This window comes from Fusarium oxysporum, chromosome V (assembly GCF_013085055.1).
Source record: "Fusarium oxysporum Fo47 chromosome V, complete sequence".
Lineage (NCBI taxonomy): Eukaryota > Fungi > Ascomycota > Sordariomycetes > Hypocreales > Nectriaceae > Fusarium > Fusarium oxysporum.
In genome coordinates, this window is record NC_072844.1 from 4,338,665 (window position 1) to 4,365,408 (window position 26,744).

Consider the following 26,744-nt stretch of genomic DNA (forward strand, 5'->3'; position numbering starts at 1 on the left):
CAGACTAAGTTAAAAAGTTATCTTGGGCTATCTATCTTGTTTTGTTTGTAATTCACCGACCAAGAAGCTTTAGACCTGCATTTGTTGGCTGCTGAGATAATATCTGCTTTTATTATAAAAACTGTAAACTCAGGCCTTGGCCGTCTGCATATCGGTGCAACTGTATGACTTGTACATTTTCTTGGCAAGTCGTCACAGAAAGGTACCTAGAGGCAAAATTGCAAAGCGAAGCTCGGCTTGGAGAGATCTGTACCTTGCCACATAGATAAAACTTAAAGTAAATATTGGGTGGTGTAAAACAGCAACCCTGAGCATGTAGAGTCTTATTGTGATAACTCAAGGTTAAGCCAGATGCGCAACACGACGTAATTAGCGATAGAAATTGCAACCACCACAATGCTCAAGTATTCAATTAAGTCTCAACACTACTGTATAAGTATCTCTGCGACCTGGCTACTCACAACGTGTAAGTGAAACCATCCGTGTTCTCAATAACAAGCTTTCCTTGCCTCTGAAGCTGATTCTTACGTCGAAAGACAACAGTAGTGAAGCCTACAGAGATGAAAGTGAGACTGGCAGCGGCCAAACAGGCGTAAAGTCCAGGTCTATAAAGAAGCGTCAGTCTGGGGCAGCCAGGTAAGTAGTGGTATATGGATCAGACTTACCTATAGCCGGGCTTATCTTGCCCTCGAAAGACAAGGCTGGCAATAATGCCACCGATACCACCCATTCCAACAATCAGTGCAGAACAAAAGGCACGACGCCACTGGCCAACAATATTATTAGATTGGTATGTCAGTGTAAGTGGTAAACACGCGTTAGCACCACCAACCACAAAGTAGGCACCGATGTAGCGCACTACGTTGTCATGATGAAAACCTAGCAAGGAAAGGCCGATGATCTCAAGGATCGAGTTGAGCATGATGAAAGGCCCTCGAAGCTTGTACTTATCCGATAACCAACTCTCTGTCAGTCCAAGTATGCCGCCGAATACATAGCACTTAGGAGCATTAGCCTGGGCAATGGATGAGAAAACATTGGCTTGAAACTTACCGGAGCATTCAGGGTTTGAGCCTCCACCACTGAGAACCCAAGCCCATCTCTTAAGACAATGGGCAGGAAATAAGCGACAGCATAGATAACCATGGATGTCAGACCGAAGTTGATTGCCAAGATCCATACTTTCCAGTCAAGGGCATTCTCAAGGTAGGGTCGGAGGGAGAATTCAGTAGAATGGGCATCGCCTCTGTCCGCATCAATGCGACTGACCATAATATCAACCTCTTCAGCGGTCAGAAAGCGCTTTGTTTGGCGGGCGTTCTCTGGAAAGTCGACGATGAAGATATATCCGACGAACCCAAGCAAAGCCGTGATGACACCCTCCATAATGAAGATCCAGCGCCAGCCTTCATAACCTGCAAGTCCGTCCATTTGTTGAAGCTAGAAGAGCGTTAGTATCATAGTATTGGAGAGGTTGGCCGTAGGGGAGTTGAGGATACTCACTCCATAAGCAAGAACACCTCCAAAACCGCCAAAGACATTTCCAAACAGGTAGAAGAAGGCGATTCTGATGGCGACTTCATGCCGGACATACCAGGTGCTGATGAGAAAGACGGAGCTTGGGAAGAACCCCGCCTCTAGCAGACCCAATAGTATTCTGAGACCAGCAAGGTCCTGCCAGCGATGAGCGAAACCAAAGGCAAGCATAACGATACCCCAAGCAACGCAGATCCCGGACAAGAACCAGCGTGGGCCAATCTTGCGAGCCATAACCGTCATGATGGGTTGGAAAAGAGTATAGGTTGGGAAGAAGAGGAGGACGATGATTGACTAGAAATAAACTCATTAAACGTGTCTTTGTGAGGGTTTCAACATGAAGGGAGCTTACGTAGTTCATAGCGCCGAGGTCGATATCTTCACCCATTCCTGCAACGACGCTATATTCATCAGTGCCAACATCTACGTCAGCTGTGACTCAACTCACGCATAGGCCAGATTCTGACGATCGATCTGACAAACGGTGTATAAGACGGCGATGATGATGCAGAGTCGCATGTCTACCTTGCGTCGGATCTTACGAACCCGATCACTGAGGTTATTCATGGCGGTGGCTTCCACGGACCCGACAGCATATTCGACCTGTTCACTCGCAGCATCTTCTGCGTGCTTCTCCGTGGAGGACGTCATGGTGAAAGGCTTATGGTAGTGATAAAAGAGGTAGGCTGAGTCTTTCTTCTCGGGCAGAAGTACGACAGGATAGGAAGCCCGTTTGTGCACGATTGAGGAGGATCGGCCAGTTTATGTGTAAATCCGGTATTCCCACATCATTGACGCCATTACGAACCAATTCCGCCAGCTGAATTGCTATGACTTCACACCAAGAGTCATTTTCATTGGATGGACATCGATATCTTTTACTTTAGTCTAAATCATTAACAGACTCTACTTCGGATTCTTATCCTGGTCAACTCCTCCATATTGCCATTCTATTCCCAAGCAACCCCGCGTTATGCGGAACCGGGATATCATTCCGTTTGACCGGAACCTTGATATTGAGTTAACCTAAATATGCCTAGTGTCGCTGAGAACCGGAAAAGAGATTGCAAGCCGAGAAAATGACGGAAAGAGTTTCCTATTGTCTATTGTGGGTATTATATGAATTTCATATGTGAACTCACCAAGCATCCTAATGAGGTATGTACCAAGACATTTATGTACCCTGGACTGCCTTCAAGATCACATAATTGTTATAAGTGAACGAAAGCGCTGCACAACTTCAATTGAATTTTTAATACAACCCCAACACGGACAGTATGGCCCTCGATGCAAGGACAATTGACGAGCTTGTCCGGCTAAATGCCGAGCGCAACAAGGATCATGTGGCAGTTATCGAGTCGCCTACAGGTGATCAACATTCTCAGTCATACACGTCCAAGCAAATCGATGACTTTGCTTTCCAAGTTGCATGTGTCTATTCTGAGAAATACGACTTGCAACCTCGGACCTCATCTCACCAGAAGCCCAAAGTTGTTGCGTTATGCGGTATTGGAGACTTTGAGTATCTCATTACTGCACTCGCTATAGCCAAGCTTGGCCATACTACTTTGTTTCTATCTCCAAGATTGCCTCTCGAGAGCTGTGTTGGACTTTTAAGACCCTCAAACGCGGCGTTGCTGCTGGTTCAACAAGGCCAGCAATCCCTGGCAGAATATGTAAATGGTGATTCTCTGGATGTTGCGGCCGAGGCTGTTGCGCCAATCGACCAAGGCATGCCAACCCGCAGCATAGAGGGCAGGCAGAATACCAATCTGACAGCAGCCCTCGATATAGAGGCAGAGAGAAACACGGCTGTATGGATCCTCCACTCAAGTGGCTCAACAGGTCTTCCCAAGCTGGTATCCGTTCCCAACGGAGCTGCACTGCGTCGCTACACGGCAAATCTCGGTAGCCTTGGACTCGACACTCTTACAACTGTACCACTGTATCATGCATTCGGAATGAGCAGCTTCTTTCGTTGCTTCATAAGCCAAAAGACGATTCAGCTTTACGCAAAACTCCCCATTACAACCAGCCATCTATTGCAAGCTACACGAGATCGAATGTTTGGGTTGTTCTCTGCTGTGCCCTTCACTATCAAGCTGCTAGCAGAGTCAGAAGAGGGTATGCGCTTTCTGCGTGGCTTCAGTGTCCTCACGACTGGTGGATCACCTATGCCAGAGGATCTGGGTACCGAATTGGTAAGACAAGGGGTTCGGTTGGTGAGCGTCTATGGATCGTTAGTCTCATCCCTTTGCTTGTTAATTGTTGTTCTATTACTGACATAGCCCCCAAGATCAGAGACCGGAACACTCCTGACTTCGTTGCGCCCGGCTGAAGACCACGAATGGAGCTGGTTACGAGTCCCTGAGGAGGATGGCCACCTTCTCCGGTTTGAACACCAGGGATCTGACACGTATGAGCTGATATGCCCCAAGGCATGGTCGATGCTGGCAGATTCGAACCAGGACGACGGTTCATGGAGAACAAAGGACTTATTCACCAAGCACCCAACCATTCCTGGTGCATTCAAGTACATAGGAAGATTGGACGATATCTTGGTGCTTGAGAATGGTGAAAAGTTCAATCCAATCTCTGTCGAGAGCGAAATCTCAAGCTCCCCGCTCATAGATGGATGCATCATTTTTGGCACAGGAAAGCCAGCTGCTGGTATCGCTGTGATTCCTTCCGAGGTAACAGATCATCTGACTAAGGATGAGTTCAGGCTTTTACTGAGGCGCACCATCGACAAAGCTCAGACTTCGTTACCGATGTATGGAAGAATCACTGAGGATATGATTCTTTTGTTGCCCAGAAACTCAGTTGCTCCCCGGACGGACAAAGGTACCATCATACGAAGCAAGTTCCTTAAGGCCTATAAGCAGCAAATTCAGGCCATCTACGAAAAACAGGATGCGGCTGTCGAAAGGAGACAGTACACGAAAGATGAGATATTGAAGTTTTTGTCAAAGCAGCTCGTAAGTGTCTTACAACTGTCTCCTGAGGCGGAACCAGGTCACGACCAAGACTTCTCAACCTTTGGTTTGGACTCTTTGCGCGCAATGCAGCTTCGCAGCGCAATAATGAAGCACGTCGACCTCGGAGTAAACAAACTCGGCATCAACGTGGTATTCGACTTTCCCACAATTGCTTCGCTAGCCCAGGAGATATCCAGGGTTAGCTCCGGTGCAGAGGCTAGCAGTCTTGACGCCAAGGACGAACAAGATGCGGCAAATATGTTACAGCGATATGCAAACTTCGGCGGCCAAAGAAGAGAACCATGCAGTGCACGCACTTTGAGCCAAAACATCGTAAGTAAAGTCAAACTTGTGCTGAATTATGTTACAACTCCTTACTCTGCAGCAGGTCTTGACTGGAGCGACTGGCTCACTCGGAGCACATCTACTGGCAAAGCTGGCCCTTTCTTCATCTGTTCAGACAGTCTACTGCCTCGTGAGGGCATCATCTAACGCGAATGCCCAAGAACGTGTCGAGAAGTCGTTGGAAGAGAGAAACCTGAGATCAAACTTTCCAGAAGAGCTGCCGCGGAAGATTACTTGCTTGGCGGCTGATCTTTCTGACCAATACTTGGGTCTCGGGAAGGACACCTTTCGATCTATCGCGAGAGACGTCGATATAGTCTATCACTGTGGATGGACTGTCAACTTCAACCAACGTCTAAGCACATTCGAGAAGTCATGTGTTGCAGGCGTTCGCCATCTGCTCGATCTCTGTTTGGCCGGCTCTGGTTTAGCTGCCGCGCGTTTCATCATGTTCAGCTCCATCGGCACTATCATGAGTACATCAGAGGACACCATCCCTGAGCGCCTACCAAGGTCCCTTGCAGAAGCCAACCGGACTGGATACTCGCGCTCTAAGTGTGTCGCAGAGCAAATCTGTGCCAAAGCTGCGGCTGAAGCTGGTCTTCAAGTAGCGATCGTTAGAATTGGTCAGATTGTTGGCGATACTATCAATGGCATCTGGAATACATCTGAAGCGGTGCCATTGATGATCAGATCAGCTCAAACAATTGGAGCACTGCCGACTTTGCAAGAGCGAGTCCGATGGTTACCTGTCGACGATGTGGCACAGATTGTTATCGAGATTGGATCAAGCGATGCTATAGTAGCAAACGAGACATCTGTCTTCAACATAGTGAATCCTCATACTCTCAGGTGGACAAAAGACTTACTCCCACTGCTAGCCCAGAATGGTCTGGCCTTCCAGGCTGTTCCACCTTCGGACTGGCTCAAAAGACTTGAGGGGTCTGATACTGATCCCAAGGCAAACCCACCAAGAAAGTTGCTTGAGTACTTCAGAAGGCAATGCCAGCATCAAGACAGTGAGGAGCGAGAGTGGGAAACGAGTAGGGCAGACAAATGGTCCCCAACTTTCCATAAGTCGAGTGCACCGAGTCCGCAGTTGATCTCAGTCATAGTTGGTTATTTCAAAGGGGCTTGGAAGGTGTAAATAGCCAATAGACACTGAATTCCTTATGTCCATCTTTATGTCTGTACCGGTTACTGTATTGTGACTATGTCAATCTTTCATTTCCTTCCGCCAAGGCCAACTGTGGACATGGGCTGCTGGCGATTGTGTGCAATCATTTATGTTGTTAATACCATCCGATATGGCACAGGTCTTGTACAAATAGTGACGTTTTACCTGAGCGTGGAGAGTAATCTGCGTGTGGACTGCCATGACTTCATGCTCAGGAAATATTGGTGGCTGATCAATTTTAGATACACTGAAATACTGCCAACGTGCACCCATTATCTACATTTAGCTATCATACTATTGAGCTAGACCAAGTTTGCCGCGGAGATTGATACATCTTGAACGAAATATATGATCCAAAAATGTATAATACACATATCATTGTGCTACGGCTCAAGTTATGAACTACTATACTGCTGTTTCGCATCATGGTAGAGCCACCTATATCTAACAAGCTATCCCCTCCCGTTGACATAGTGAGAGGCTTCATATTGAATTGGCTTGGCCTCCCTGTCTGCCGGGTCCACAAACCACCTGTTATATTGTTAGCATTTGTCAAGAAACACGCATGCTCAAGCAACAACTCACGTCAGGTCAGCTCCCTCAGGCCTTTCTTCCTCGAGAGCCGTGAAACCATTGGCCAACCACACAAATGCAAGGTCGCTATCCTCACACAAACTCTTCCACTCAAAGTCCTCGTATCTAGGGTCCTCAAGAAGTGTGAAAAGCTGGATTCGTGAGCCTGGATGCAGTGACCGGAGTTCTCCATCCTTGGTTCCATTCTTGTAGGTGCTGGTACACCCTGACGCCCATACCGTTCTTTTGAGATATGACAGGGCATGATTCTGATATGCCCGAGAGACTCCTGGACGAAGACTGAAGGATGAGTAGTTCTGTGTCTGGAGCTTTCTGATCATTCTCACGATGAAGCGATTGCACATCTCAATGGATGTAACCAAGCTTCCGTGACCGAGTGGACTGGCTGGGCCGAGAATGGTAAAATAGTTGGGCATATCAGCAGCACAGACCGACAGATAAGACTCAGGAGCCTTGAGCCATACCTCTTGAAGGTTGAGGCCATCCTTGCCGAGGATAGGGAAACGAGGTGCATAAGATAGCTCAAACCCAGTGGCACAAATGATAGAGTCCACCTTGGACTCGCGACCATCCTTTGTGAGAATGCCGTTGGATGTGAACTCGGCAATGTCTCCCCAAACTACCTCGCACTTGGGCGATACAAGGGCTTCTAGATATCCCAATCCGGGTGTTGGTCGACGGCATCTAAGATATGTCAGTTGATGCTATTCCCCCAAGGCTATTTGTACATACCCAACAGCAAAGTCCGGCTCTAGAAGTTTGGCCAGGTCACGCCTTGAGTCGAGTTTAGCCTTGAGGTTGTCAACGGCTGATTGGCGAGCCAGCTTCTGTTCAGGTGTATGATCCATGAAAAACTTGAAACGTGTGTTGACATCATCCTCCATGCTCTTGCGGAATTCAAGATATTTCTCGGGGTGCTTGGCCCACTCAGACTTCTCCTCCTCAGTGAATTTGTAGTTGACACCCTTTGGTCCAGCGAACTTCTCACCGATGCGGGAGGTAATCCATGTTGGACTGCGAATGTGAACGTAGATCTTCTTGACCTTGTCAAGAATAGCCGGCAGAACTTGAATTCCGCTGCTACCGTTACCGATCAGAGCAACAGTCTTGCCCTCAATATCCTTTTCCCAGTCAGAGGGCCAGTTGGCGGTGTGAAACATAGTGCCACGGAAGGTCTCGCGCCCGGGGACGTTGCGAGGCCATTTCCAGTTGTTGAAGAAGCCGGTGGCGTTTACAAAAACGTCACACTCATCAATAAACTCATCGTTGGTCTCGCCGTCTGTGACGCCAGGACTGGAGATGGCAACATCCCGACCATCGGTCTTTTTGACACGGAGTTGCCAGATTTGTCTCTCTTCTATCCACTTGGCTTCAACTACTTTATGTGATAACTTGAGGTATGAGCGCAAGTCGTGTTGGTCAGCGCAGTCCTCAAAGTACTGCTTGATCTCTGGTGCGGGCGCGTAAAAATGCGACCAGTAGGGATTGGGTGCCCAGGTATACTGGTAGCTGTGAGCTGGAACATCACAGGCGCATCTTTTAGCAGTCAGCATAGCACCGTCTTGAGTGGCTTGAAAAGGCAGCAAGGGCTCAACATACCCGGGATATCTACTTTCATGCCAGGTCCCGCCTATACCGGCATTCTTCTCATAAATAGTGAGCTCCACGCCAGGGACCTTGCCAACGCGGACTGCACGGGCAAGATCAACGCCTCCAAAACCTGCCCCGACAGCAATTATTTTGAGCTTGCGGGGTGTGAGCATGGGAACCTTGGATAGGGCGTAAGCAAGGTCATCGCGACCCTGGTAGTCTTCAGTGGCTCCCGGCAGGGTACTGGAGGTAACAACCTCATTGAAATATTTGGTTGCACGGGTTTTGGGAGAGAGTGAATAGTCCATCTTGGATAGAAATTGCTCTTGCAGTGTCTGAGCTTTCAGTATAGACTCTAATCTAAGATCACGGGAAAGTGTCTACTATATTCTAGGCCGGACCTTGAGTATCTTGCTCTTTGCCCAAAGGAAAGACATAAACGATAACCGACACTACCCTTGTAACACAAAAAGAAGCGGAAAGCGGATTGTATTTCCGGGCACAAGTTATGGGGTAGCCCGGAACGTTGAGCGAAATCCCACCAATGACAAGTGTTTACACTGGTACTGGCTTTTCAAGACATGGCTCCCGCCTTCATCAAATTGAATTAACAAGTACGAGCTACGCAGTATGAGTTAATAACAGAAGAATATTTATAAAAGGCCTGCTTTACTTGTAGCTATCTTTTATATATATTTCTTATAGCTCTTTTAAATATTAGAAATTAATTTCATTATATATTTAGTTACTAATACTAAGATAAAGTATAATCAAGGTACTTATTGTATCTTATTTTATAAAAACATATTATAAGTAATACTTATTCATAACAAATATGTATAATTCATTACTATATAATAGTTACTTTTTTCATCTCTTAAGCCTTTTTAAACATCTCCGTTTACTGCCATAATTGCATTCACCACATATCCTACATTCTTCGAATTCACTATTACTGTCAGCGCTTGTATCTGGATCAGCGGAGCCGCGTAACTTACGTCCTGCCATTGATATTCTTCCAGATGATGAGAGGTAAACGTGGTACTCGTTCTTTAAGCGAAGCACCTGCTGAGGTCTGAGACCTGTGTATGAGAACATGCCACTCTGCAAGGTGATTATTTAGCGGAATTGCAAACGAGACGATATTCAGGTCTAATTACCTGTTTAATGATGTGGCCGAAGTCGCCGCTTTCATCAGAAGCGTTCAAACCATCATGAAGTGCTGATCGGACTTGCCCCAGTCTTTTGCTCATAGAAGAGACATCCCTGAGCCATTGAGATCTAAGCTCTCGGTCGCCGAGAATCGTTTTCACAATGGTACAGCCTGTTCGTGGGGGAGTTGAGTATTCAGTGCGAATAATGAATCGAAGCTGATGAAGTATGTTGGACTGAGTGGTGGTGTCCTTGCTGTTCATAATCAAATGGAAAGCTCCTGTTCTCTGTCCGTAGAGACCGAAGTTCTTAGAGAAGGACTGCGCCACACAGAAAGTCACACGGCTCTCAAGACTGGCAAAATATCTAAGCGGCCAAGCATCTTTCTCTGGATTTCCTGTAGCAAAGCCTTGGTACGCATTATCAAAGAATGGAAAGATGCCTTTGCGTTGGCAAATCTCGGCTACAACCTTCCATTGTTCTTGGCTAAGATCAAGTCCAGTTGGGTTGTGAGCGCAGACTTGAAGCATAATCACATCTCCAGTTTGACCCTGAGACTCAAGAGTGTCGACCATTCCTTGGAAGTTGAGGAGTCGTGTGGCTGGATCGTAGTATGGATATTTCTTGCATTCCACGCCCATCCTTTCAAACATGAGAATGTGAGGACCCCAAGTAGGATCAGAGACCCAGGCACATCTAGGTTTGAGAGAACGGGACAAGAAAGCAGCACCGATGTGAATGGCCCCAGATCCGGAGACTGATTGAACCGAGACAATTCGTTGCAACAGCTCAGACTGGTCATCTTGACCTAATAGAAGCCTCTGGGCCAATCCGAGGTAAGTGGCATCGCCCTCGATAGGGAGATACTCATGCTTCCCTAGGTCGTTCTGAGATAGGAGACGGCGTTCTGCTTCCAGTACCGAAGGCAATGGACACGGGTTCCCGTCATCCGAACGGTAGGCCCCGATTAGGAGATCGACCTTTTGCGGGTTTTGGTCGAGGCGATAGTCTGCTGCCAGAGAAAATATCTCATCCGCGACGATGTTGGGTACTGCCTTCAACCATGACGGCATGACTTCCTTGGAACTGTTATCCTCGAGAGAGGGCATTTTGACCACGAGCTATTGTAAGGGTGCTGGTGTGTAATAGCTGCAAGTCTTGAAACTGTAATTTGGAGGTAAATATGTCAAGTGTCTCCACGGCGAAGTAATTATTTCTTGTCTTTTGGTTAGAGTCAGCCAGTACCGAGACTGCGAAAAGCGGAACTATGGAACTACGGAATGGCGGAATTCGTACTAAAATACGAATAGCGGAAACAATAATACATTCACCTCTGCGGAGTCTCTTATGTGGAGCCTGGCGATAGAAGTGACATCTAATTCCGTCTTAGAAATTGTGTGCCATAAATTGAGAACGAAGCACAAAATGCTAAAGGTAACCAATATTCGACCCAAACTCTGTGATATCAAGAAGTCCAGCTACTCATAACCATGACCAAGTCTCAAATCCCCATTGGCGAATACCTATTCCGTCGTATTGCCTCGCTTGGTATACGACATATTTTTGGCGTACCTGGCGACTTTAATCGTATGAAATCAGGCAGTAGTAAGCTCTATGTGTCCAGGACTAATTTCCATATCACAGTTACGATTCTTGATCATGTCTATGCTGTTCCCGAACTGGAGTGGCTGGGTTGCTGCAATGAACTCAATGCTGCATACGCCACGGATGGATATGCTCGCATAAGAGAACTCCCAGGTGTCCTCCTCACTACCTATGGAGTGGGCGAGCTGTCGGCTATGAATGGAGTTGCCGGAGCCTATGCTGAGCATGCCGGGATGATTCACATTGTTGGTATGACTAGTCGAAAAGGTATGTTTGTTTCAGCTGAGTGGCATTGCGGGCAGTATTGAGTCAAACAGTCCAGAAACAAAGACCGCTGATCCATCACACCTTTGAGCCAAACATGGATCACACCATCTATATGCAAATGAGTGCTCCTATCAGAAACTCACATGCATTTCTAGTCAATGAGGAAACATTGACAAATGATATTGATCACGCAATCGAGGATTGTGTCAAGAGCCGCCTGCCTGTTTATATTTTCATTCCTATGGATGTTCCCTCAATTCCAGTTCCTCTCTCCGCTCTCGACAAACCCTTGGATCTAGAAATTAAGAACGATGGTGACATTGAGTCTAAGATCCTCAGCAAGATACTCGACGCTGTTAGCCGTGCTAAGAACCCGTCAATCCTTGCTGATGTTCTCACAATCCGTCACGGCGGAAGGGATCTTGTCCGCGAGTTGGCTGATCTGACCCAATTCCCGACGTTCTCTTGCCCATTGTCTAAAGGTATCATCGACGAGGATAAGCCCTACTACATGGGTGTTTACAGCGCAAATGGTACAGTGACCTCTCTCGATTCCGTGGCTGGTATTCTATATTAACACTGTGTAGTGTCGTTCCCTGGTGTACAGGAGGCTCTTGAAATGTCCGACCTGATCATCAACACTGGCACTCTGCAAACTGACTCCAATACTGGTGGATTTACACGCAAGATTCCGGAGGAAAAGGTTATCCTTCTTGAACACAACAAATGTGTTGTGCTTGGCGAGGAGTTCCCTAACATCCACTTTCTACCTGTTTTGCGTCGACTTGTCAAGAACCTCAAGGCCAAAGCAACCCAATACAACCTTCCGGTCGCACTTCCAGCTGCTAGAATCAACGTTTGTTCCCCCCCGTAAATATCTTGATCATTCCACTGACGACGACGACAGCCGCCTCAATTGCGATCTGACCGCTCAGGGCAGCTGATACAGGACTTTGTCTGGCAGAGAATTGGCAAGTTCCTACAACCAGATGACATTATCGTCACCGACTGTGGAACAGGTCAGTTTGGAATGTTTGATGCCACATTTCCCCCAGCGTCCAGGGCTATCACATCAACATTCTGGTCGGCCATTGGGTTCTCGGTCGGTGCGTGCCTCGGAGCTTGTGTCGCTGCCCGCGAGATGAAACACTCTGGTCGGGTGATCCTCATTGTTGGTGATGGCTCTTTACAGATATCTGTCCAAGATATCGGAACTTGCATTCGTTTTGGTTTCAAACCTATCATCTTCGTTGTGAACAACAACGGATACTCCATTGAAAGAGCTATCCGTGGCGCTGAGTTGAGCTACAATGACATCAACTCCAATTGGGATCACCAGCAGCTGCTTGGTTTCTTCGGGGCTAGGCCTGACACTGGCATCGCGAGCTTCAGCACCGAGTGCCATACAGTTGAAGAGCTCGAGAGTGTCCTTAGCAAAGATGAATTAAAGAGGGCTGAACATATCAGTGTAAGTGGATCTGATGAATGTTTCATGCTTATGGCACTGACGTGTTGTCTTTCAGCTTATCGAGCTGTTCTTCAGCCCATTCGACTACCCCTGGCGCTTGGCTACCCAAGTTAGCAATACACTTGGCCGACCTTGTAAGTCTAATTGTTACCAAACTATTTATTTGCCAAGGCTAACTATGATAAGTGGAAAAGCAAGATAAATTCGATTGAGAGTTTAGCAAGATTATATTAGATAGTTAAATATAGATTTAAAATTATATCCAATGCCGGGTTATCAAAGATGACAGCATGTCTATAACATTACAGTGAAATGCAAGTATGTCAGGTCATTAACACTTTTCTAACATCAAGGGCTTATCGATCGCATTCAATTTAGCACAACGTTGTGAAGCGATATTGGTGCGATTTTGAAACTTGGTATACATTGGGACAAATATGCTATTGATGAGAAAAACATGCGATAATACTGTCAGCTATTTGGAGACTATGCTAGGTTGGGTTGTGATAAGAAGACTACATTCCGACGCGGAAGACCGTTCCGATATCGACGTAGCTCCGACTAGAACTGCATTCCGCCTATCCACCAATTCCGCTTTGGGTTATGTTCACAGTACAAAATAAATAATTGTCGCAGGGGATTGGGCCGCTTAGAAAGGTTATTGTCCCAAGAAAGAGAATTCCCGTCGACATCACCATGCAAGGAAAAAAGGTCCTACTTACAGGCGGCAGTGGATTTGTTGGATCCCATTGCCTTGGCCTCCTCCTTCAGGAAGGGTGAGTTCAACGGCCGTCTCAGAGTTGAGTTCGCTGACATGATCAAGGTATGAGGTAGTTGCAACGGTGCGATCTGAGAAAAAAGGACAGGATATTCTCGGGGCCTTCCCTACAGCCAAATCTCAACTCTCATACGCCATTGTCGAGGACATTGCTCGTGAGAATGCCTTCGATGAGGCTGTAAGAACCGCAAAGTTCGATGCAGTGCTTCACGTAGCCAGCCCGTACCACTATAAAGCAGTGGATATACAGAAGGATCTTATCGACCCTGCTGTCAACGGCACGTTGAATATCCTCAAGGCAGTCAGCGAATACGCCCCAACAGTCAAGCGCGTAGTCATCACATCATCCTTCTCCGCGGTAGTCAACATGAAACACCCCGAGAAAACGTATCGAGAGCATCACTTCAACCCAATCACTAGGGAGGAGGCATATGAGGATGGCGTACAGGCTTACAGGGCTAGTAAGACATTTGCCGAGCTCGCTGCTTGGGAATTTATGCAAGTCAAGAAGCCTGGATTCTCTCTCACCACTATGAATCCACCTCTCATTCTTGGACCACCGGCCCCGTGGCTCGTATCCATGGACTCGATCAATACTTCCAATGAGCGTCTGAGAGACCTTTGTCAGGGAAAATGGAAAGACGAATTACCTCCAACAGCATCGTGGTACTGGGTTGACGTTAGAGATGTTGCTCGCGCTCACGTCCGAGCATTGGAGAAGTTGGATGCTGGAGGAAGGAGGTTCTTTTTGATGCAAGGTAGAATGAGTAATGCTCAGATCGCACAAGTGGCAGCAGATGAATATCCGCAGCTCAAGGATAAGATCCCCGAGACTCTCGTGGACGATACACCACCCGATCTTTGGGAGGTTGACACAGCACCATCGAGGAACATTCTAGGCCTCGAGTATCGGGATTTGAGAACCTGCATAGTTGACTGGCTGAAGCTTCTGATAAATTAATATTTGTTCGACGAGGCTAGTGAAACCCTGTCGTAACTTAACTATTTAAAACAGAAGGAATTCAATCCATCCCATCCGTTGTAGCTAATTTGAATATTACTTCCGACTATATAAGTAATCTATCATTTAATTTGAAGCTTCTCATCACAGTCCTGCCACCAGTACGCCACCAGCCATCAAAGCAACAGCTAAAGACCCTGCCACACGAGAACCCGAGGAGTCATCTACAGCCTCCGGCTTATCATCTTTGTTACCGTCTCCTTGCTCTTTGTCTTGATCTTTATCCTCATTTGTAGCAGAAGTCCCAGTGATTTTAGCTTTCAGAGTGCTGCATGCGTCAGGTCCAACTGGCACAAGATCCGTGATAGCAGGATCATCACTGCAAGCCTCCCATACTACTCGATACTCAGAAACATGTTCCGCCTGCCAGCTTGTCCATTCAGACGCCCATTCCGAAAATTCCTCAGCTGAAGATCCAGTAATGACGGGAAGTTTGCAAGGGTCTTGGGTGTTGTAGAGACTTCCGAGGGCAAAGGATACGCCCAGTTCAGACATGTCCATAGGAGGTGCGGGGATGCCGGTAAATGACAGGGAGTCTTTGAGCGCCCAGCATGATGGTATCGTGAGAGATGGACGTGAAATGGTTATGGTTGGTGCTGCTGTTGGGGTTGGGGTTTGAGCCGCGGCATAAGTGCCGACAGCGGTGAGGAGCATGACAATGGAGGTGTGCATGTTTAATTGTATATCTGCTCGTTCGTTGTAGTAAGAATTCTGTTAAGCAAGATGATGCTCTTTTTCTTCTTCAATGGCCTTTAAAGCGCCCTTTTTATCTTTACATATATTTTCGCAAAAGGCCTCCTGTACAAGGGAGTTTGTGATTTCTTTGTAATTTAGACCTGGCAAGCAGGCGCAATGCGCTCAGTCTTATCTGACAAGGTGGGCTGTAATATCTCAGGCTAAACCTTGGAAGGCAGCTGACTTCATTTATGCTTATTCTAAGCCACAATCTTGCGACAAACCCTTGTGAATAAGAAGACACTAAGGCCAGCAATCCAATGCCACAAATAGGCTAAATACCAACCTTTCTAGGCATCAGCCTTGCTTGAAAATATTTTTCTGCGGAATTCCGTATTTTAGCCTCGAGTTATTACATATTTTGTTTGTGCTTCCGAAATGCTTAAATGTAGTGCGAGCGGCGATAAGTTTAGAGCAGCGACGGGTAGATAGAGCATAGTGACAGCATGCATCTTCCAGGTGTGACCAAACGCAGAAACTCTTTTCAGCACTACGTCAATATCAACTACTGCAAAAACAGTACCTACAACCAGCATGTTGTAGCCGTAGACTGTCCTCAACAAGCATGAAATCTATTCAGTCTGACTGAACAGGTTGTAGATAAAGCTACAAATCAATACAGACAAAGAATGCAGAACAAAAGTGAGGATGACGGGTCTGAAGGTGACGAATCTGAAGGTAAAGCGTTTGAGAGGGGTGAGTCTGAAGGTGATGGAACATCCAGTTCGACCGGTTTGGATATAGATTTACCGGAACCCACCGAGTAAGATCTCACTACTCAGATCTCAGTGCTTCATATTGCCAGCAAAAAGTCAAACGGCGAGACTCACAGAGTGACAAAGACGGCCAAGAAACGTCATTTTGACGATAACAGCGATACTGATGGTGCAGCCGCGTCTGGCAGCAAGCGTACGAGAGTTGCATATCACTGAGAACGCGATGATGGATATGAGGTGGAGCTGTGAATGCTTCACTGATGGGCTGCAGCTTCTGCGCAGTCTATAGAGAGCTGAGTGAGTTAAAAGGGAAAAGGAGAGGTAAGTCTTTGTATTTTTGTTGCTAGAATATAAAAATACGAGCGAATGCTATTAGGTTTTTCCGCGTTAATTAACTGAAATGCCGATGTTAATGTGTCAAAGTGCAAATCCTTTATTAGTGCTAGCAAAATGCACTCAAACGTCTATAAAAACTCTCTTCTATTCTTGATATTTTATCTTATAATGATAACTAAAAATATTTTCTACTTTACAGACCAATGCCTCCTAGCCCTCGACGCTTCACGATAACTAAGCTCGAAGTAGAGTCTCAACCTCTTCTGTAATATCTCTCAAGGGGAAAGATGTCCTGTTGCCAGGAAGGGTTCCATTGATAGCATCACCAAAGAACTCGGTAACAGCATAGATACTATCAGAGATCTGCACAGACGCGACAGTGAATCCGCCCTGGCTGAGGTAAGGATTAGGGATGGTGCCGAGGTTCTCAGCAGACTTCCACTTTCCATTGCTAGATCTCAACACAACAGTACCGTTGGTATTATCGCTGACCAAAAGAACAGTACCAGCGTAGAGTGAAGGCAGATGCAAACCGTCGAGACCCTGGCCTAAGGGCTTGTCATCCTTAGATGTTGGGACATGAACCGGTTTGCCCTTTGATGCTTTGATATCGAATCGGTAAAGCTGGCCATCAGAGTTATCGGTCACAAAGAGCGTGTCGCCTTTGCGGGCAATTCCTGAGAAGCCGTGAATGGTATGGTTGGCTGGCTCGACGAGATACCACGGGACAACCGACTTTCCATCTGCGCTGACCTTGATCAGGCTGCTGGGAAAGGTTCCGAGAACGAAAGTGTTGCCTGCATCGTCGCTTTCGCTATCTTGAAAACCGCCGTATACACCGCCGGTCGCATTGGTCAGATTTGCTCGCCACAGCAAAGAATTGTCTACAAGGTCAAACTTGACAAGCAAGTTGTCACCCTGAATATTCTGGCCACCAGTATCGAAAGCTGCGCCGGCGTCGATGACAACAGAGAGTCGGTCCAGAGTGTCGACACGCACGCCACTTGAATGGAGCAGAGGGTTGCCGCTGAGCCCGGGAGCCTCGAAAGTATGCACTATCTCCCCTCGATAGGGATCCCATGCGACAGCAGTCGCATTGTACAATACGCTATAATGAATGTCAGGACTTTATCCACGCTGGTTTTTTTTTTAAGTTTTATCAGTACTAACCTCGAGTACAGAAGACAACGGCGCGTATCGAAATCAACGTTCTCGGGGTACAACTGATAAGCATCAATCGTTTTGTTGCCAGAAATCGATGGACAGGTGCAAGGCCGAGGAATTGAGATTGCGAGGCTAGCCTGAACGGCCAAGCCGAGAACAGATATCTTGGATTGCATGGTGATTGTTGGACTCGTGTTTCGTCGACTAGATATGATTGAGGATGTTGGTGGTGAGCTGTTTTCGAGGCGGAATGCAACATGCTACTTATACATGCAAGTCTGCAGGGTTCATCTAGTTTTGTTATGCATTGTGAAATCAACCCCAATTGCTTTTACGTATGTTTCGTCATGCTTGCGGCAATGCCGCCATTGGATTGAACCTTATTATGACAAAGATATCCGGTGGGATAGCAGTGCGACTGAGCAAAGCGCGAGCTTGGGCCCAACACCAAAGGAACAAGCCGTAAATGGAGACCCACTGAGTGGGATACACAGTGGGATGCAGCTTGCACATCCATTGCCGATTGACTGGATTTGAGTTTATCTGGCACGTGATATCCCGCTCGACATCCCACTCGGTTCTATCACATGGAAATAAGACATAATTGCGAAAACTCAGGGCGGATAATATTTGATTACTTTAAGTAACTGTTCTCAGTATACCCACTAGTAGTCAGTTTCTGTTATAATAGAGTCCCACTCCTGCATTGTATCCAAGACATCCCTGGCTTTGGCCCCAATCTCTTCTACCGCATCTTTCCCAACAGGTAGACGAAACGGGACGCTTTTCGCCTGTGCGCAGCCCTCTTGTCTGACCAAGTCCAGCACAATCGTGACGAACTTTTCTGGGTTTCCAGGCTGCTTCAGATCTCCGCCATGAAGGTGGCCATGATGAGTCTCGGAAGCTGATTCATAGTCGGGAATTTGACTCTGCTTTGACCGAAGGTGGCCTGTTGACAGAAGAGGGGTTCGAAAGCGTCCGGGTTCCATCAAGAGGGTGCGAAGACCGAGAGGCTTGGTTTCGTTATGCAGGCTTTCAACAACACCTGATTTTAGGTTAGCACCCAGATGGAAATACAATTAAGGTCAAATTTCAGGCAACCAACCTTCAAGAGCAAACTTTGATCCCGCATAAGCTCCTGTAAACTGGTGCCCGACCCAGCCAGACAAAGAACTAATAAAGACCATAGTTCCAGATTTCCTGGCTCTCATATGCGGAAGCACTGCACGCGTAACCTTGATTGGTCCGAAGACGTTGGTTTCGAAGGAGGAAACAAATTCATCATAACTAGACATGTTAGCAAGGTCGACAATGCCATTAGTTAGTAAGAGCGATACCTGAGATCCTCCCAAGAGCCAGCAGCTACAAAACCAGCATTGTTGACCAATACATCGATGTGCCCATAGATAGCAATGGCCTTGGCGATGATTTGATCAATCTTGTCCTGTGAGTCTGTGACATCTAGCTCAAGGACAGCTGCTCCTTGACTTGCAAGTGGCTCAATCCTTGCACTGTTTCGAGCAGTTGCGATGATTTTATCACCGCGGGACAGGATCTGATGCACAAACTCCGATCCAAAGCCAGAGGAGCAGCCAGTAACAAGCCAAACGAGTTGAGACATGTTGATCGACAGAACAAATAGTAATGATGAACGACTAAAGATAATAGATAGAAAGGACTGTTGATGGAAAAGACAAGTTCGAGATATCCTGAAGATGGAATAAAAGAAAACATAACGAGAGGTATTTCCCTTTTTATAAGAATCTGATGACCTTTGTGTAAAGAACTTGGCATTATGATGCTTTGGCGTATTTTCGGAACAACGGCCAGAGAGTGGAGCAATCCATACTGGGGCATGCGGGAATGTCAGCGTTGGGGCGGGCAGAGCGGAGGTGGGGTTTGAGCTAGCTGTAGACCTCAGGGTAAGCAGAGCGGGCAGAGCGGGAATGCGAAGTCGTTGCGGACAGACAGAAAAGCACTAGTGAACAGTCTTAACTTCTATCGGCCCTGTTATTATTGTAATGATGTCAGTTTTGAGGGCTGTTGCCTTGCAGGTAGGTGAGATATTCATCTGCGTAAGATTATCAGCCGTCATGCTTCGGACCCAACAAAGGTGATTGAGGCTTACTGCAAACAGACCACTCGGATTTTAGAACTTCGAGTGCATGCGTGATGGCTTCCAAACCAGCCACCATCTCCGCATCATTGTTCTCCTTGACGAACCATGCGCATTCTGTCGCTGCGTGATACAGGCAGCCGGCCAAGATGGGCGAATGTCTTGGTCCCTTGGATTGTTGTTGACTTGCCGACACTATTTGCCTCGCCATCTGCGGTATTGTCTTGGATACGATGTCTTGGATGCTCGCCAGAGATATCTGTTGCAACTGAACCTCTGCAGCCAGTCTCTCGCGTGCCGTGCTGAAGCTAGGCTCGTTGCATGCATATTCATTGTATAGTAGCAATCGAGCTAAGCTACACAGTGATAATGCGGAATGCAGGCTCCCAGGTGTCGTCATGATGTCACAGTCACTGCTCATGATGCCCTGATCTAACGCTGTCAAGACGATGTGCAGCTGCAAGGCCTCGGCAGTAAGTTCGACTGGGTCGGTGTCTTTTTCTCTCGATTTTATGTGACGAAGAACTTTGCCAAACATATGGACCGCTTGGCATACTCTAGCAAATTGTCCCACAGACGAGGGCGAGTGGAAGTTGCGCGTAAATAGTGCTTCATTGAAACCTATTCGTCCATTCGTCCAGTCATCGTCGTTGCAGGGAAGAAGATCATTCGTGTTCGGATCTGGAGCAGCCATGAGAAGTTGGGGGGAGCCTGCAACGACAACTCTAGTAATAATCAATGATAAAGTTGTCGTGGGACATAGATCTGCACATACCTGTCAAGCATTACAATCGCCCACCAAGTCCGTCTCTGCTCTTCGCATAATGTCCAAGTTTCAGGTTCCACAAAGAGTTGTTTCGCATCCTTTTGGCTGTGCAGTCCAACCATGGTAGCTAGTCGAACAGCTTGTCCTATTGTTAAATACGCGGCAGGGTAGATACGATGGCCAAGTTCGTACAAGGCTACCAAGGCAATAGTCTGTATCAGTTGGATGTTGATGGTTCCCCCACTCTCAGCGATAAAGCTGCCATGCTTTGCCTTTAAATATGAAGGGTTACTTTGCGGCAATATGGTAGGCTCGTCACTCTGACTAACAAGAGCCTCAAGGGCCAAGAAGACTAGAACATCAACAACGCCCCGAGTTGAGCCTCCAAGAGCTTTTGCGTTTTGCCTTAGGCGCTTGATGCTGAGCATGGGCAGCCACAGGTGGATGGTAGTCTCGTAGTGATCTATCAAAGAGTCGAATGTACCAGCAGCCGCAAAGCGTCGTTGCTGCTCGATAAAAAACGGGCCGTCATGTATTGTCAATATGTCTCTCGATATTGGCTGGAATAAATTGGAATCCAGAAAGTATGAGTACGGGAAGTTGGGTGTTCGGTGCATGTCTAGTTCCGTAGCAGGAGTTGTGCGACCTTCACCCATCAAGCCCTTGGTAGAGGTTCTCAGGTTTGGGTTGGCATGTTCTGTTCCATAGTTACATGTTTTACCTAGCCGAGTACACTAAACAGAGATCTGAGACCTGTATGCCCAAGCGGACAAAAGTGAGTACTTACCAGGCGACATGATGGGGTATCTCTTGAGCATCTACGCTTAAGACGTCTATTAACCAGTTAGTTGTGACTTAGGAGGAGACTGGTTAGCTGGGAAGGATCCAGCGAAGACATACCTACATGCCTCGCACGATGTAAAAGCATTGGCTGGTGGCATATTGGGTATTGGACTAATGGACACAAAGGCGGAAATTATGCCAGGGTAAGAGTTGTTAGTAGTGGAATGTGAGGGCGGTGCGGGGTTTGCAAAAAAGTGTTTGGCTATGATTGGGCAAGGTTGATTATACGGGGAGCCATAAAGCTAGTATATGTAGATTTGGAGATGTTTCTTACGTTAGCATTCCGGCCTTCTATACGTGGCCCCAATTTTATAGGTATTACTTTGGCTGGCACTGTAAAAGGTGATATCTCTTTTTTAATATCTTATTTATTCTTCAATCTTCCCTATGATTTCATCTACAGTTATTTCTTAAAAACCTTAATTGGGAACTTTGTGCCCATCAACCTATACGCAGCAGGGTTGGGATGTAGACCGTCGCCAGAGTCATACTGAGGGAGCAGCTTGTCTCCACTTCCGATCAAAGACGCAAAGTCCACTGTATGGTCATAAGTCCCATTTCTCAGGATCCAGTCGTTGATCGCGACTCGAGTGACTTCTCTTTCGGGAGCGTAGTACTGGTTTCCAAGCATCTGTGTAATTGTCGCCCCAATGGTGGTCATGCCGGCCCTTTTGCTATCCTTCGCGATCTGAATATAGGCAGCGATGAGACCATCTTTGATCCTCTTTTGAGTAGCTTCGTCGGTGGCAGATGGTCCGATATCGTTAACACCCTCGAAAACAACGACAAATTCGGCACCAGGTTGTTCCAAGGCATCTCGCTTGTATCGTTGGAGCAGAGGAGGTCCCAGACCGCCTGAGAGGATAGCATTGCCACCTGCTGCCATGTTGTTCACAGCGACATTTGATATACCAGACTCTTGCAAATGAGCCGCAAGAGCATCAGACCATCTAAAAATTGTGAGCAAGAGTACCAGATGCTCGGGCATTGATTCCACTTACCTATCATTGGTATCATCTGTACTGCCTCGGCCATCGGTGATGCTGTCTCCGAGGAGAACAACAGCGAAATGGTCCTTAGGGGCCCACGAGTCAACCCCGTTAGCAAAATACCAATGCTTGGTGCTTCCCTCAGATACAGATGCAGCATTGACGTGGTTGCCCTTTTGCATCCAAGAAGTCGTTCGACTGCCAGGATGTCCGGTAATCTTGTTCCCAAGCTGACCCTTCTCAGTGTAAACAGACAATGCGAGGTTGGACAGAGGCTTCAGCTTAAAGTCAATGGGATCAGAGTACACAACCTCTCCTGCTGGGACAGAAACGGACTTCTTTCCCTTGAACTTGAGCTGCTTCGTGGTCTTGGTATCGATTTGACCAACACCTGCCTTTCCACCAACTGGTAGAGCGATTGATGCCGCAGTGATGGGCAAGTCTGTTTTGCCAAAGATGTTGGAAAATCGAATACGGATCTTGTCAGCTCCAATTGACATGTGAAATGTCTGGCGCAGAGTGGTGTTTTCGAATTGAGCTGCAGCATCTGCTCCTCCCTGTCGCGAAGTCATTCATTAGTATTTGAGGGCTTTGCAAGATAGCTTCAACAATATTTGAAAAAAACGTACAAATGGAGCTGGGGCCAAGTTTGCAGGCTCAACTTCCTGAGGCATCGACGCCCATGTGCCTACCCAATGGCGCTTCTCATTGCCATTGGGTAATGCCGAGCCTGAGAAAATCAGGCAGGCTACTAGAAGAGCCTTTGTCTTGATGCTGTCAAACATATCGGTAGTCCAGACCTCAGTTGCCACTAATGACGAAAACAACTATTTACGAAAAATGAATTCTTAAACGATATCACAACGGTCTTATACAGTCATGGCATGAGGTTACGGCAGAAAGGTTATTAGGCTAAACCTGGGATCAGCATCTGAAACTATATTTTGCCGGTACGGGCCAATGGCAGCCCACTCCAATTGATGGAGCTGGTGCCTCCGAAATACCGTATGGAGCTTGGCCTGATATCCTTGCCCAGTCAAGCACCCACCAGTCTCCACTGCATATAGTGTTAAGCTGATCGTCCATGGATCGCTTATGGAAAAACACTACCGCACCAATGAGAACTATTAATGGGGTCACAATATCTCATGATTTCTGGGGAAAATGCAGGACCCCAGAAAAGTTCACACCAAACCGTCCTACCCGGGGACCTTGGGATAAGCTTGAACTTAGCAGGATAATCCGTTGACGATGATAGTAGAGAGAGTCTTAATGTAATAGGGTGTAAGGGAGTAGCCCTCCTGCAAGAATCATTGCTCACCAATATCGGGACTGTTGATCCCGATGGTTGGAATCTAATGGCTTGTAAAACGAGAAGCGTGACTGCAACCCAGAAAACAACGAAAATCCACCACTTATAAAAGTATCCTGGCAAAATACCCGGTTGCATACTAAAGATAGCAGTAACAGCTGTGAGCGGTAGGAAGACCTACAAGGAGTTAACGTTGTACTATATAGAAACAGACTGCATGTCCTTACCAAGCCAATACCGGCCCAATACTTGGTCATTTCACTCCCTGCTTGTTGTCGGGCTGTGACTTCATTTTCATCCATTACAATCTGCATCTCCAGCTATTCCTGTAAGCTTTTCCACGTAAATCCAGCCCCTCATGTCCCCTCTCCTCGCATAACTTTCGAGCAAGCCCCGTGCACAAGTCTCTTTGTTCCTCTGCGCGTCGTTGGAGGTCTCGCAATTCATCAATTTGATCTTCAATCATGGTAACAGCCTTGACAGATGGAATTGGACTCTTCTTAGAATCTGACTTCAGTATGTTTGAGAGGTAGGCAAGATCTATTCGGCTGAACCTATCCCAAACTTCAATCGCCTTGCAGATAGAGTGGATAGTCTGTGGTAGAAATCTGTTTGCTTCGTTGAGAACTCGCTCCGTGAGTTTCTTCTGGGCCATCGACTCCACGATTACCTCGCCAGAAGAAGCTGTTATGTCCCCTTCATCCTGTGTCTAAAACTAAGTAAGTGCTCTATTATAGTACTTTACATGCCCGAGGCCGCTTACATATGGTTCTAACCTTAGAAACAGTCTTGCGACCAGTTTATGCATAGCATGTCTGACTTGTTTAAGTCGACACTCGTAGAAAATGAGGAAATACTCTTTTGGAGTCCATATAGGGACATTTGCATCGAACAATCCCCCTGTCAGAGAATCTGGTTTAACACCATGCTGTTCACCATACTCAAGCGGTTTGTCTCCTTGATGGTAAGTATCAACGAACTGATATGCAACCCAGGAGTCCTCATCTATACCTGTTATGAGACAGGAGACTTGGATTTCATAGATATGAACCTGCGGCTCATTTCCGTCGTCCAATTTGAGGTAGTAGGGTTGCGACTCTGGTGCAGACCTATATGCAATAGTCTCCATGCTATAGCGGGGTCACCAAGTCCTGAAGCCTGGATCCTCCAGGTTATCGATCATCAGGGACGGGTCGGTACTCATAATGTACTCATAGGGATCCATGAATTCGAAATCAAACAAATCGCCAAGCCCGATTACACCTGGAGCGTCTGGTACATTTGCATAGTCTTCTACAGATTGACGCTGCTCTATCACTCCGGCATTTGAACTCGCTTCTCCGCCTACACGCAGTTCCGTGCCAGGGGTAGGCGGGCCGGCCTCATATATACCAACTTCATTTTGTGGACGGGACTTGCGCCTCTGTGCACTTTGTTTGTGGTAGTGTACAGACCGTAGGACGGCATCAAACATGACTGATGCCCCCAAGCGACCAGTGACCAGAAGGCCTCTTGGGAGTAGGTTTTTGGTGTCACTTTTGCCTTCGTCTTTCACCATGTAAGCGCGGGCAACTTCTATTAACCGCTGGATAATCTCAGCAGCCCGTATGCGATCTGGATGCAATGGTTCCATTCTAAAAACTGCGTGTGCATCTGCAAGACGTGACATAGCAAGGGTTATATCCTGCGGTGTCAGACTCGAATGTGAGAGAAGAACCCGGAAAATGAATGTCGCGGCAAAGAACAGGTAGCTGATTTGTGTCTTTGGCCAGAACGCTGCACTACCAGCAATCTTGTCTGAGCCTTGATTAGATTTGTCACGGATTTGGTGGAGCATATCTGATATCATTGTCGAAGCAGACATTAATCCACTGATCAATACCGCATCTCGATCAGAGATAGCTTGCAGAGCTACGACAGGCTCCTTTGAGGGAGGCAATAGAAGTGTCATGGCATACAAGTACAGTTTTGCGCCTTGCAAAGTGAGTTCTGTCTCGGGACTCCAGGAGTGTTGGTATGGGCTCCTCAGTAGCTCCAAGTCGTTGATGCTGCTTTGCGTCTGGGAGAAGTGAAGGGAGGAGTCTGTAATCATGTCGAGCTTTGCCATCGAAGTCAATGTGAGCTGGCGAATTTCCAATATCGTATGGTTGCACGGGTCCAGAAGGCTTGATGCTCGTTCCCGAGCACGGGATACGCAATTCAGGTAGTATCTAGATGAGAATAACGATGGAAAACCCAAGAACTCACTAAGCCTGTGGCAATATTGCTGTGTAAGCAGCGGACCTCATGGATGTGACACGGGGAATCAGCCGAAAGAGAACATACCGAGTGCTTATATCAAAGCAGGCAAGCCAGGTGGTATCCCTCACAGCAGCGTCTATGTCTGGCACGGCACGACGGCTGGCATTTCTCCTCAACTGTGTGTTAAGGAGCGGGTTGGATGGCAAGTGACAGTTGAGCTGCATGGCGGAGTTCACAACAAGCCCTATATATCCCCAGGACAAGTCTTGCCAAAGGCGAAGCTTCGGAACTGGCCATAAACAAAGGCAAAGCAGGGCATGCATCATCTCGATAGTGAGTGGAGCACAGACAAAGGTCGCTGAGAGCATAGCCTCATGCTCTGTTACAATAGAGGGATACATATGTGCGTGTTTCGCATGCATTTGGGAAGAACAGAGGATGACTGTCCAGAAAAGATGTGGAGAGGATTGTGAATACTCGCTTAAAGACGTACGTATGGGTCTCAAAAACTTGGCGTGCGGACGGTAGTAGCTATCGAAGCTAGTTCTTGACTCAGTTCGGTTCTCTGGCAAGCTTAAATTCGCTTTCAGGGTATATTAATACTGACTGTTGGAATAACTCCAGAGCTACTGTATTGTTTACATTCAGACTTCCGAGCTGGTAACTAGAGGGTATGTCGACCGCTCTTAGCTGCAGCCATGCCTCACCACCCCCGGTACATCCGCCGACACTAGATACGGCAGTATCTTGAGCAGTGCCGATAGGGGCAGTGGAATATTGAGAGTCGGTACGAGAGGACGGACTAGAGGAGCGCGTGCAGGCCGAGGACGACATGCAGGGTTCTTGTGACATTGTCGACTGCTTCGTATGGGATTGGGTTCCCGCGGTCCTTGATTCACCAAGCGGCTGCTGAGGGTCAATACAATTGGTGATGGCCTCCACGATACTGTGAGTATGAGTATTAGAGTCGTTATCAAGGACGGGGATTGGTCGATTGCTCTTGGAACCCGCATGG

At 47.2% G+C, this 26,744-nt stretch overlaps 10 protein-coding genes across 10 annotated transcripts; 3 read left to right on the plus strand and 7 right to left on the minus strand.

The window, feature by feature from the left end:
• Window positions 1–129: 129 nt before the first annotated feature.
• Window positions 130–2,187, minus strand: FOBCDRAFT_240489 (major facilitator superfamily domain-containing protein; the record flags this gene model as incomplete). The annotated part of the gene is made up of 7 exons (XM_059610302.1): window positions 130–160; window positions 462–605; window positions 666–1,015; window positions 1,054–1,440; window positions 1,504–1,830; window positions 1,889–1,937; window positions 1,985–2,187. The coding sequence occupies 7 exons, from the start codon at window positions 2,185–2,187 to the stop codon at window positions 130–132; spliced, it is 1,491 nt and encodes a 496-aa protein (XP_059465024.1).
• Window positions 2,188–2,813: 626 nt separating this feature from the next.
• FOBCDRAFT_134037 (male sterility protein-domain-containing protein) lies at window positions 2,814–6,006 on the plus strand (the record flags this gene model as incomplete). The annotated part of the gene is made up of 4 exons (XM_059607917.1): window positions 2,814–3,737; window positions 3,825–4,514; window positions 4,605–4,847; window positions 4,900–6,006. 4 exons carry the CDS (start codon window positions 2,814–2,816, stop codon window positions 6,004–6,006), a joined length of 2,964 nt encoding a protein of 987 aa, XP_059465025.1.
• Window positions 6,007–6,488: 482 nt separating this feature from the next.
• FOBCDRAFT_134062 (pyridoxal phosphate-dependent transferase) lies at window positions 6,489–10,481 on the minus strand (the record flags this gene model as incomplete). Its single annotated transcript, XM_054704814.2, has 6 exons — window positions 6,489–6,567; window positions 6,622–7,314; window positions 7,363–8,166; window positions 8,230–8,575; window positions 9,219–9,324; window positions 9,381–10,481. 6 exons carry the CDS (start codon window positions 10,479–10,481, stop codon window positions 6,489–6,491), a joined length of 3,129 nt encoding a protein of 1,042 aa, XP_054560789.2.
• Window positions 10,482–10,862: 381 nt separating this feature from the next.
• FOBCDRAFT_240492 (thiamine diphosphate-binding protein) lies at window positions 10,863–12,914 on the plus strand (the record flags this gene model as incomplete). Its single annotated transcript, XM_059610303.1, has 7 exons — window positions 10,863–10,959; window positions 11,017–11,244; window positions 11,295–11,777; window positions 11,832–12,100; window positions 12,152–12,712; window positions 12,768–12,846; window positions 12,907–12,914. The coding sequence occupies 7 exons, from the start codon at window positions 10,863–10,865 to the stop codon at window positions 12,912–12,914; spliced, it is 1,725 nt and encodes a 574-aa protein (XP_059465026.1).
• Window positions 12,915–13,032: 118 nt separating this feature from the next.
• On the plus strand, window positions 13,033–14,451 carry FOBCDRAFT_240493 (uncharacterized protein; the record flags this gene model as incomplete). The annotated part of the gene is made up of 3 exons (XM_054704817.2): window positions 13,033–13,039; window positions 13,416–13,488; window positions 13,536–14,451. The coding sequence occupies 3 exons, from the start codon at window positions 13,033–13,035 to the stop codon at window positions 14,449–14,451; spliced, it is 996 nt and encodes a 331-aa protein (XP_054560792.2).
• A 144-nt stretch (window positions 14,452–14,595) lies between these two features.
• Window positions 14,596–15,183, minus strand: FOBCDRAFT_240495 (uncharacterized protein; the record flags this gene model as incomplete). The annotated part of the gene is made up of 1 exon (XM_031185376.2): window positions 14,596–15,183. One exon carries the CDS (start codon window positions 15,181–15,183, stop codon window positions 14,596–14,598), a length of 588 nt encoding a protein of 195 aa, XP_031041018.2.
• A 1,273-nt stretch (window positions 15,184–16,456) lies between these two features.
• Window positions 16,457–17,735, minus strand: FOBCDRAFT_320102 (uncharacterized protein). The gene is made up of 2 exons (XM_031185378.3): window positions 17,469–17,735; window positions 16,457–17,406 (listed from the first exon to the last, which is right to left on the minus strand). The coding sequence occupies exons 1-2, from the start codon at window positions 17,636–17,638 to the stop codon at window positions 16,533–16,535; spliced, it is 1,044 nt and encodes a 347-aa protein (XP_031041020.2). The 5' UTR covers window positions 17,639–17,735; the 3' UTR covers window positions 16,457–16,532.
• Window positions 17,736–18,127: 392 nt separating this feature from the next.
• Window positions 18,128–19,083, minus strand: FOBCDRAFT_202390 (uncharacterized protein; the record flags this gene model as incomplete). Its single annotated transcript, XM_031185379.2, has 3 exons — window positions 18,128–18,507; window positions 18,568–18,749; window positions 18,800–19,083. The coding sequence occupies 3 exons, from the start codon at window positions 19,081–19,083 to the stop codon at window positions 18,128–18,130; spliced, it is 846 nt and encodes a 281-aa protein (XP_031041021.2).
• A 406-nt stretch (window positions 19,084–19,489) lies between these two features.
• Window positions 19,490–21,141, minus strand: FOBCDRAFT_202391 (uncharacterized protein; the record flags this gene model as incomplete). Its single annotated transcript, XM_054704818.2, has 4 exons — window positions 19,490–19,533; window positions 19,591–20,303; window positions 20,354–21,041; window positions 21,132–21,141. The coding sequence occupies 4 exons, from the start codon at window positions 21,139–21,141 to the stop codon at window positions 19,490–19,492; spliced, it is 1,455 nt and encodes a 484-aa protein (XP_054560793.2).
• A 449-nt stretch (window positions 21,142–21,590) lies between these two features.
• FOBCDRAFT_202392 (SGNH hydrolase-type esterase domain-containing protein) lies at window positions 21,591–22,961 on the minus strand (the record flags this gene model as incomplete). Its single annotated transcript, XM_059609033.1, has 3 exons — window positions 21,591–22,137; window positions 22,189–22,733; window positions 22,806–22,961. 3 exons carry the CDS (start codon window positions 22,959–22,961, stop codon window positions 21,591–21,593), a joined length of 1,248 nt encoding a protein of 415 aa, XP_059467272.1.
• Between the last annotated feature and the right edge of the window lie 3,783 nt (window positions 22,962–26,744).